Source organism: Trachemys scripta, chromosome 1, assembly GCF_013100865.1.
Source record: "Trachemys scripta elegans isolate TJP31775 chromosome 1, CAS_Tse_1.0, whole genome shotgun sequence".
Taxonomy (NCBI): Eukaryota; Metazoa; Chordata; order Testudines; family Emydidae; genus Trachemys; species Trachemys scripta.
Window position 1 is genome coordinate 336,925,073 of NC_048298.1, and position 11,132 is coordinate 336,936,204.

At 47.6% G+C, this 11,132-nt stretch overlaps 1 protein-coding gene across 1 annotated transcript in view; it reads left to right on the top strand.

Annotated features, from left to right (window-relative positions):
* CLPB (caseinolytic mitochondrial matrix peptidase chaperone subunit B) overlaps window positions 1-10,891 on the top strand; it is a 135,745-nt gene extending 124,854 nt beyond the window's left edge. The window contains exons 13-16 of the mRNA XM_034759224.1: window positions 3,903-3,976; window positions 8,125-8,244; window positions 8,829-8,933; window positions 9,521-10,891. Coding sequence (XP_034615115.1) covers window positions 3,903-3,976; window positions 8,125-8,244; window positions 8,829-8,933; window positions 9,521-9,772 — 551 coding nt within the window. The 3' untranslated portion in view covers window positions 9,773-10,891. The remainder of the gene's footprint in view (window positions 1-3,902; window positions 3,977-8,124; window positions 8,245-8,828; window positions 8,934-9,520) is intronic.
* The last annotated feature ends 241 nt before the right edge of the window (window positions 10,892-11,132 follow it).

Genomic DNA, 11,132 nt, shown 5'->3' on the forward strand with positions numbered 1-11,132 from the left:
AAATTGTTCCAGTGGTAAGTAATTGTTAATTACTCTCACCATTAACAATTTATGCCTTATTTCCAGTCTGAATTTGTTTAACTTCAACGTCCAGCCATTGGATCATGTTACTCCTTTCTCTGCTAAATTGCTAATAAATATTTGTTCCCCATGTAGACTGTAATAAAGTCACCCCTTAACCTTCTCTTTGTTGAGCTAAATGGATTGAGCTCCTTGAGTCTGTCACTATAAAGTATGTTTTCTAATCCTTAATCATTCTCTTGGCTCTTCTCTGACCCCCTCTCCAATGTATCGACATCCTTCTTGAATTGTGGGCACCAGAACTGGACATGGGATTCCTCAAATTCCTTCCACTCCAAGAGTGAGGCTCTTGTACAGATGGTATCTTTATTGACCTGAAATTCTGCCACATGGAAGATCTCATCTTGGAGGATTCCCCTTTGCCTACCCACCCATCTCCCCTCCGAGGCTGAGGACGCAGCTCTTGAGGGGCCATACTTTATTTAGAATTTTTCTGAAATTGTATTTGTTTGTCCATTTTTATGGTACAATTTCCAGTTGGCTTAGTTTTTGAGTCGCTCTTGCTTCCCACACCATTCTTGAACTGTCTGGATGGTTCTAGGGTCTATGATGGTGATGGGTGTCTAACCAGCACAGAGCAGGACCTTTTGCATTATCCTTTCTTGCTTCTGAGCTCCAAAAACTTCTGAGCTAGAGAAGTTCTACCGTGACTCATGCCGGAAGCATCAGACCCAAGAGTGAGGATCCTGTGAGATGATCTTCAAGGAAGCAGAATTACAGGTAAGTAGCTTTCTCTTATTGAACATCAGCATAGAGCAATGGATAGGGTGCATCTTTTAAAAATTCAAATAAACGGTATTTGTAAGTAATGGGAGTGGCTGAGAATTCAAATGTACATCTTAGTTCTCAGCTGCTCCCGGTCTTTAGTACACCGGACCCTCACTAGAATGTGGGGTTTTGGATCCATGCGCGGTCCCGCCTATAAACGAATTTGCGCTATATAGATGCGCGTTCTAGCGAGGGTCCGCTGTGGTTGTTTTGTTTATAGATAGCACCTAAGAATGCCAGTCACAGACCAGGCTCCCATTGTGCCAGGTGCTGTACAAACACAGAACAAAAGGACGGTCCCTGCCCTAAAGATCTGACAATCTGAACATAAGACAAGAGAGAATGGATGAACGCACGCAGACAGACCAATGGGGGAGTACAAGGAAACAATGGAACAATATTGGTCAGCATGATAGGCAGTGGTTACAGGACGCCAGCTGTAATGACTGTCATCTTTAAAGTGGGCTGGTAATTAGGGGGACAGTTGTTCGTTCTTGGTGCTTAACTATCTATGTGAGAAGAATATCCGGGGGTAGCCGTGTTAGTCTGTATCTACAAAAACAACAAGGAGTCTGGTGGCACCTTAAAGACTAACAGATTTATTTGGGCAAAAGCTTTCATGAGTAAAAGGTTGCATCCGAAGAAGTGAGGTTTTTACTCACGAAAGCTTATGCCCAAATAAATCTGTTAGTCTTTAAGGTGCCACCAGACTCCTTGTTGTTTATGTGAGAAGAGTTTAGTTTCTTTTTGGTGTCTTAAGTTTTCTGGAGAAGTGGCTGCTCTTGTCACACACATACAGCATCATCGCAGATGGTCATTCCAATGAGAACTTCACCTAACTAGGAAATCCACTGGAAATGGCTGAGAATTTGTTCTCAGTGATCTGCTAAACCTTCGGTGTGGAACTAGCAACCTCAGAACTCACACTTTCATGAAACCAAAAACTTTAATTCTTAGTGATGGCCATGTATGTTTCTCAGCTTCTCTCTCGCTCGCTCGCTCTCTCACACATATTTTTTATCTTGAGTGGTAGGTGGCAGAACTCACTTTATACAGAACCTTTGATATTCAGTCAAAATAGGTAAAGAACAAGGCACATTTGCAACTGAACTTTCAAGAATAACATTTTAAAATGCCAAGTGCCACCTTCTAAACGAGGACAGAATTGAATTTTAATTTCTGGGAGATTAGTACAATTTACTGAGGTGGCGGCAATGAATGACAACCTGCAAAATATATTTTGGACTCTAAAGTCTGGCTGCAGTCGATTTTCATCTGCCGCCCTGTAATTTGCTGAGTTCTCAGCTTTGAGAGCTGCTTGAATGTTATGGGGACGAGCTCAGTATAAGCACCTGGATAAATACAAGAAAGAGCTGCTTCTGCAGTATCTTTACATCTGTCTGTGAAAGCAGCAAGTGTTACACGTGAAGACGCTGTGCGTCAAGGTTACCACCTTTGCTCTGTTTTGTTCAACCTTCAGCTTACAAAGGGCCTGCACAGTGGAACAATACCATGCCAAATTCATTGTTGTGTATTTAAAATCCCCCTTTTATCACCAGTTCTAGGCTTTTGTACCACATTTTACTACAGAATGCATAAAAGTACAAAGGGATCCTGGGTCTGTATCTAAAGACCCTCCCACCCCACTCAACCTGATTCTCTCCCCAACCTTGCTCACCCACTCCTACCCAATGAGCCCTCCACCAGGAAAACATCCGTGCGTCAACCCATGTGGGCCTTGTCATAGTAATGGAGGGGAGCAAATTCCAAAATTCAGGGGCCATCACATAGAACGTCTCCCATTTAACCTAGGATTCGGTTGGCTCCAGCACCTCATCTGCCCTGGTATCACATGGGGAAAGAGGTGATCGCAAAGGGCCTGCACCATTTGGAGATTTGCATCTAAAAACCAACACCTTCAGTTGTCCCCAGACATCTACAACAGAACAATGCCACTTTAGGGCCCTGCCTGCCATAGCTTTACGTGAATAATGGATGCCAGTGGTACTAGCCAGGTGGGTAAGGCTTTCAGGATCCAACCCTTAGAGCGTATAAGATGGGACTTTCAAAGAGCTGACCACTGGCATGCTTTCAAATATTCTCCCCATAGTGTCTTTCACGCAAGCAATAGCTCAACAAAAATTGCTGCATTAAATAATGTAGCTAACTAATTGCAGAGGGAGAGAGAAATGAAGAGAGATTTTTAGGCTATAAACAGCTAATTGCTAAGTGCAAGTTTTGCTGTTTGCTAAAGAGATTTAAAAACGCAGAACTCGGAAACTAGTGCAGAGCCTAAGCCTGTATGTCTGACTGATCAGGTGTGACAGCCATAAGCATAACCACACTAGACGGCGGGGTACTTTGTGTGTAATGTAATCAGCATCGGTCATGACATTTGCTCCACAATCCAGAGATAATCTATGGAGGCCAGGCCAGGTCCTTTGTTATCGAAGAGGTCTCCTTGCGGAGATGAATTGAGAGCTCTCTGGCATTATGAGAGCATGGTACAGAGGGTCCCATGCACAGTAGGTATCATCAGTGAGTTGTAGTCCCCTCTGGTATATGCAGCTGGCACAGGGTGGGTCCATGGGCTATGAGATCTCCATGCACCCCAGGCATAGTGAGGCCATTAGTTCACGTATATTTGACAGGCACAGTGGATCCCATGGAGTAGGTCAATGGGGGTACAAAGAACAATGCGTGCTAATTCTCCCATGCGTGCTAATTCTTTAACCTGCTTTTTCTTGAGAAGCCGGTGGGCTTTGATCGCAAGTGACGGTCATGGCATGGACAAAGGCAGCTGCAGTAAGCCATGCTGCCAGCAGTGTAGTACCTGGGCGGTCCTTGTGGCAGTGCATGCCCATGCCTGTATGAGGACTTCCTGGGTCTCTTTTCCAGAGTCTCCCGTAAGCCTCAGTCTTCTGTTCCCACCCATTTCCTCACTCCTATGCAAAGTGCCGTGTCCGTTTGCTCTTCCAGGGGTCAGTGAGACACGAGGCGCATCCTGGGCCCTGCCTTAGACATTTATACTCTGTGACTTTGTCTCCTTTCAGATGATGTCCAGATGACTGACAAGATAACCATCTCGAAGCAATTCAAGGAGAACGTTATTCGCCCAATCTTAAAGGTACAGAGGGTTTTATTTAGTGCCTATTTCAGATGTCCTAGATTTTCATCCCTGGGCCATTGTTGCTGTTTATTTTCGATCACCCAGAAGTGTGCTAGGTGTGCAGTCTCTGCCTTGACAGCTTACAGTCCAGCGGGTGGCCTGGCAGGGGAAGGACTAACTTGGGATTCTCCCCCATCCCAATCCTGGCCCAGCCTCTGTGCTGCTGCAGCAGAGTGAGGGGACCAGAAAAGTGTATAATGCCATGGAGATTCTGGGTGTTGCTGCTGCCCATAGGCAGCTGAGACCGGGCTGGGCTGCCTAAGATACGCCACGGCTGCACCGGTCTCCAGAACAGCCCAGACTCCCGCTCCTTGTAACAACACAGCGGGAGTGAGCTTTGGGGAGGGCTTTGGCTGAAGCGGGATCTAGGGTGCGGAATAGACCGTGGTGAGGCAGGAACCGTCGGAGCAGCCAGGCCTGGGGCGATGATCTTATCGTCCACTCCCGTTTCAATACAGCCAGGCCTCAGGGAGAGGGTGAGCTTGGGCTTTGTGTGGCATGCAGGAGTCAGTCAGGGAAGGCACGCGCTCACAGTGGCCTCCTCCAAAGATGGCTTCAGTGTTGCTGCTGGGTTGGCCAGTAGAAAGCCACTGGCAGGTTCCCGCGAGTTCTCTGACTTGTCTCATTTCCACCAGTCTGTGGAGCAGGAACACAAAAGCTCTCCCCCTTCCCAAGCCTCCCTGGCCCACTGTGAAAGGCCCAAGGAGTGAATGGCAAGGAGCTCTGATTATTCATAGCGCCCTTGACTCATTTCTTGTGGCCACTGCAGGGCTGGGTCTGAGTCTGGAGGGGTGTGAGTGAAGGAAGACGGGAGGCTTGGCCCGCTGGTACAGAGAAGGTATTCCATGCATGGAGGGAGGCATGGGGAAGGCACGAAGATGATTATGGAAGGAGAGGACAAATGGGGGCATATGGCATCACTGGCAAAAGGGGAGAAGTGATAAGAGACTGATAGCTTTCTTTGATAGGATAATGAGTCTTGTGGATAAGGGAGAAGCTGTGGATGTGGTATACCTAGACTTTAGTAAGGCATTTGATACGGTCTCGCATGATATTCTTATCGATAAACTAGGCAAATACAATTTAGATGGGGCTACTATAAGGTGGGTGCATAACTGGCTGGATAACCGTACTCAGAGAGTTGTTATTAATAGTTCCCAATCCTGCTGGAAAGGCATAATGAGTGGGGTTCCGCAGGGGTCTGTTTTGGGACCAGCTCTGTTCAATATTGTTATCTTCATTAACGACTTAGATATTGGCAGAGAAAGTACGCTTATTAAGTTTGCGGATGATACCAAACTGGGAGGGCTTGCAACTGCTTTGGAGGACAGGGTCATAATTCAAAATGAGCTGGACAAATTGGAGAAATGGTCTGAGGTAAACAGGATGAAGTTTAACAAGGACAAATGCAAAGTGCTCCACTTAGGAAGGAAAAATCAGTTTCATACATACAGAATGGGAAGAGACTGTCTAGGAAGGAGTACGGCAGAAAGGGATCTAGGGGTTATAGTGGACCACAAGCTAAATATAAGTCAACAGTGTGATGCTGTTGCAAAAAAAGCAAACATGATTCTGGGATGTATTAACAGGTGTGTTGTGAGCAAGACACGAGAAGTCATTCTTCCGCTCTACTCTGCTCTGGTTAGGCCTCAGCTGGAGTATTGTGTCCAGTTCTGAGCACCGCATTTCAAGAAAGATTTGGAGAAATTGGAGAGGGTCTAGAGAAGAGCAACAAGAATGATTAAAGGTCTTGAGAACATGACCTATGAAGGAAGGCTGAAAGAATTGGGTTTGTTTAGTTTGGAAAAGAGAAGACTGAGAGGGGACATGATAGCAGTTTTCAGGTATCTAAAAGGTGTCATAAGGAGGAGGGAGAAAACTTGTTCACCTTAGTCTCTAAGGATAGAACAAGAAGCAATGGGCTTAAACTGCAGCAAGGGAGGTCTAGGTTGGACATTAGGAAAAAGTTCCTAACTGTCAGGGTGGTTAAACACTGAAATAAATTGCCTAGGGAGGTTGTGGAATCTCCATCTCTGGAGATATTTAAGAGTAGGTTAGATAAATGTCTATCAGGGATGGTCTAGACAGTATTTGGTCCTGCCATGCGGACAGGGGACTGGACTTGATGACCTCTTGAGGTCCCTTCCAGTCCTAGCATCTATGAATCTATGAGACCAGATCAGTGATGTAAGCCAGGGTAGCCTTTACATTTAAGCTTGATGCAGTGGATAATGGGCACCCCGCCCCAATCCGGCTAACCAACATTGTGTGGATTTATAAACAGGGCTACGGCAAATAACCCCTGTCCTCACTCATCAGGAGAGCCTGTTAGAGCCCCGCTACCAACAACTGCCTTTAAGCATACTGGGGAGCCAGTGTGGTTCTGTTCTCAGTATGGACAAGGCCAAATTGGGGAGCTGAGCCCAATGCCATGAAAAACATAGCAGTAATGTTACCCTGCATCATGTGGTGTCACACCCGCATGTTCAGACACAGTCCCTCTCTCATACACACTTACACACACAGCTCCTGGTGCTGAGGGGTTAACTCGTCGCTGGAGGAGGTTCTGCTGCTGCCACAAGCCGTGAGTGTATGTGAGCCAGTTAATGGATGGCAGCAGAACTCCCAATTGAATTACAGCCCAGTATTCAATCACCAACGTAAGGGCCGTGCACAGAATTGACATGTTCCAAATATATAGATATAAAAGACACATGTAATGTGTCAGAATGACAAATTCTGGAGCTTAGCTTCTGTTCTTTTGCTCTTACGCTTCTTTAAGAAGTTTCTAAGGCAACTCTGCGTGCTGCTGGACTTGCCCTTCCAACACAAACAAGGAGCTTTGCCTTCACTGCAGAAGGCACATTCCTTGTGTAGACGTGGAATCAAATCTCCTCTTGCTGACCAGAGTATTGTAGAAGTTAGAGATGAGCGACTTATTAGGGCCTCGAGTCCGTTCACGATTCCCAGACAGTACAGAATCGTTCCCAAGAGCGCATTCTTCAGTGCTTCTGTCTAGTTTTAAAGAGAGACCATTTCCCACAGCACCTAGCAGGCACTGGACGTTTCACTGGTAGTAGGCAGCTGCCCAGCTCTGTGCCACATAAATCTGCTATTAATAACACTTAACGATGGCATGGGGTGTTACATCTTCAGAGCACTATACAAACCTGAAGGCATCTTCACAATCCATATGTGAGGTAGAGCAATATTTGTTTAAAGCTGGAGAAAATGAGATCAAAGAGCTTTGGACCAATATTTTTAAGCCTCCTCTAATTTTGAGTGCCTGCATTTTTAGGCACCCATCTTGAGAGGCTCAGAGCTTGAGGTTCAAAGCACCCACAGTTTTCATTGACATGAGCAGGAGCTGTGGTGCAGGAGTCTCAGGTCAGACTCTCAAAAACACAGGCACACAAAATCAGTGGGCACTTATGAAAAATTGGGCCTAAGTGACTTGCACAAAGATACAAGTGAGTGTCGGAGCCGAATTTAGAACATGGAGATTTTCAGTTCCTTCCTGTGCTGCTTTTAGACCTATGAATTCCTCACCTTAGCACCCAAGCGTCAGTGCGTGAGAGGCTCTCAATGATGGGGATCTGGCATTTCTGGTGCATGCACTTGGCGCAATGGTTATTAGCCACATGTTGTGTTGTGGGAGGCAGTATAAAGAGCAGTCTGGAGGCAGGCATGATTTCCTGGGGATCATAGAATCATAGAATATCAGGGTTGGAAGGGACCTCAAGAGGTCATCTAGTCCAACCCCCTGCTCAAAGCAGGACCAATTCCCAACTAAATCATCCCAGCCAGGGCTTTGTCAAGCCGGGCCTTAAAAACCTCCAAGGAAGGAGACTCCACCACCTCCCTAGGTAACCCATTCCAGTGCTTCACCACCCTCCTAGTGAAATAGTGTTTCCTAATATCCAACCTAGACCTCCCCCACTGCAACTTGAGACCATTGCTCCTTGTTCTGTCATCTGCCACCACTGAGAACAGCCGAGCTCCATCCTCTTTAGATCTCCTCTTCTAGTGCCAGCAGCTATCCAGAGTGTCCTGTGGCTTAGATTTCCAGCCTGCTGATGATGATCTTTGCCCTTTCTCCTCGGCAGGCTCACTTCCGAAGAGATGAGTTTCTGGGAAGGATCAACGAGATCGTTTATTTTCTCCCGTTCTGTCACTCGGAGCTGATCCAGCTGGTCAGCAAGGAGCTGAGCTTTTGGGCCAAGAGGGTAAAATCGGACCATTGCTGAATGTATTGCTTTGGGGTTCACCTTCCCCTTAATCCATACGCAGCCGGGGGCCCTAACCAGACTTCTGTCCTATAACCTTCTTGTGCAAAAGTGAACTAGTTCACAGGCATGGCCCCCCTCTCCTCCATGCCATGCTGGAGCAGAGCAGCGTGGATTCCCTAAAGCATCACGCACTTCCTGGATCTTACCAGAGTCGCTGCTCTGCTTGCACATGGAGCTGAGTTGCAAGGGCTTGTGGGTGGGGAATTCTGGGGGTGTGGGCATGGAGTATGTGTTACGCATCATTAGCTCTATCGTCAAATGAGAGCGGGATACCTGGGTAGGTACGTTATACACCTGTGCGGCTCAGGGCCCTCCAGGCCTGGCAGACACCCTTGACTCACAGCCCATGTTATACAGTTGGTTTTGTCTCACCAGAGCTCTGGCTAGGTGGTAACCTCAGCATCCCTCCATGCCAATGCTCAGTGTGGCCTTGGCCTCCAGATAATCATGTCCTGGAGCAGGAGAGTAGCTGGAGCCAACTGGACAGTTCGTTAACATGCTGTCCCTTTCTCATTCTGCAGGCCAAAGTGAGACACAACATCACTTTGCTGTGGGACAGGGAGGTGATGGATGTGCTGGCCGACGGCTACAATCTGCACTATGGCGCCCGGTCTATTAAACACGAGGTAAGGCATGATGTGCTACCTTATCCTGTCCGTCTGCCTTCTGCACCCAACAGCGCAGATTTCCCCTTGCACACCAGCCCGCGTTCTGGACAGGCCACGCATGTTACAGGTGGTCTGCTTGGGAAAGGCTGGAGAGAGGCAGGAAACTCTTCACTGGGATTATTGTTTGTATCTTTCCTGTGAAGAGAAGCTCCTTCAGTGACCATGAGTCTGAGGAGAGAAAATAATGACTGATAGTTTTGAAAACACACCTCTCTCTTGGTCTTGCGTTTGTTTCTACTCTGACACCCGTTAAAGTCACAAAGAGATTACTTGATTGAAGGGTTCCAGGCATACGGGGTTCAGAAGCATCTGGTGCCGTTTGGCATTCAGGGTGCGTACTGCATTCACCCAACAAAGCAGTGCTTGTTCACTTCCCCCAACTCCAGCCCGGCGAGTGGTGGTTGGCCCTGATCCTAGGAATTAGAGATGAAAGAGACCCATTAGAGGTAATCCACTGTGTCCCCTGCAGATGCCAGGTTGTTCCCTACCAGGCCGATCTAAGAGGGCAGAAGATTTGCTTATGGCGGGTGTTTTCCTTCCCGCAGGTGGAGCGTCGTGTTGTGAACCAATTAGCTGCCGCCTACGAGCAGGACCTTCTGCCAAGAGGCTGCACCTTGCGAATCACGGTGGACGATTCGGACAAACAACTGCTGAAAACCAAGGACAGCTCCTCCCCTGAGGAGGAGGAGAGGAAGGCCCCGACGCTGCGGCTGGAGATAGTCGAGAAGGACAGCAAAAGCCGAAAACTGGACATCCAGGCTCCCGTGAGCCCTGAGGAAATGTCCTTTATGTTATAGGCACAGGGAACGCCTCGCACACCACGTTCAGCCAAAACGGCCCACGGCGGCACGCTTCCGGTTGTACTGGTCATCAATAAAATAACCACGAGACACGGAATTTGCAAAATGGCCCATCAATGAGTAAGGACAATGGTGGTGGATCCCGGCCCCCGGAACTGGAGGGTGGGGTTCTGGAAGGTGACGCTCTCTTTTTTTTTTTTTTTTGTTATTGACTCTCCTAGGCAGGAGAGACCATAGGCTAACTCTCCTGTGTCTGCACTGAGTCAGGGTCGGACACCTCCATCGCAGGCTAGAGCCCTAGCCACTGTCCCAGTGACGCACCATGCTGCCATTCAGTTTACCTGAAGGATGTGGAGAGGGGGTGGATATATTGCAGCATGGAAACTGTTCAAGTCAGAGGAAGTACGTAGGGGTTTTCAAAGAGGAAGTTAAGGCACATTCCAAGTCAGACCAGCTGTAGCGAGTCTGGCTCCGGTAAGAATTTCTGGAGAGAACAGAGGTGTATGGACAGCTAACCGCAGAATGTGCAGGGATGGCTTTGCAGCTGAGAGGAGCCATGTCAGATGCTTGACTTTGTGACGGCTTGGTTTTCACAGTCCGCGTGTGCCCCCCGGCCCCATGGGCTTCAGACACATGGTTTAATTTATTTCAATAAAATTCAAAATCTTTATATGGCATCCTGCTTCCTAGCAAGGGTGGAGGGATTGCAATTGGTAGGAAGGAAATGGGGATTTCCCCTCCCTTATGAACAGGAGCAAGTGGTGTAATGGTTGACTACAGTAACTTACCTGTCTGTGAAACCCCTCCCTTGCCAGCTCTCAAATGGGAACCATGAATAATAGAGACGAGTTTCCATCTTTCAGTCCTGGCCTGGTGAGATCATGGTATAAACCCATTCACTGAATGCTGATGCTGTTCCTCACGCTTCCGTCTCTCTGCCGCTGGCTAGATGGTCTCTGCTCTGCGGGTCGCCTTTCTGGCAAATATTAAATATTTCAGTGTTAACCTAAACGTCTTCGCTGTCTGCGATGTCAGAGCTCAGAGCAAAGTTCCCCGGGCCAGACAAATTGAAAGATGCATTGTCTGTTACAAGTAAAAATTGGATTTGTTCCCTGAGCAATTGTAAGGTCCTCCCTCTGCAGGTTTAACTCGTTAGAGATGTCGCCATTGCTGTACTAACTGAACCATTTGTGTGCCGGATGTCCTTCCCTGCAAACCTAACAGACTCTCACTTCTGTGCATTCAAATCAGCGCAGTCATTTTGTTTGGTTTGGTGTCTGTAGCATGAGCCCCACTGAACACTTCACAAGTACTTACTCCTGGCTTCAGAGAAAGAAAACAGTCGTGTGCTCAAAGA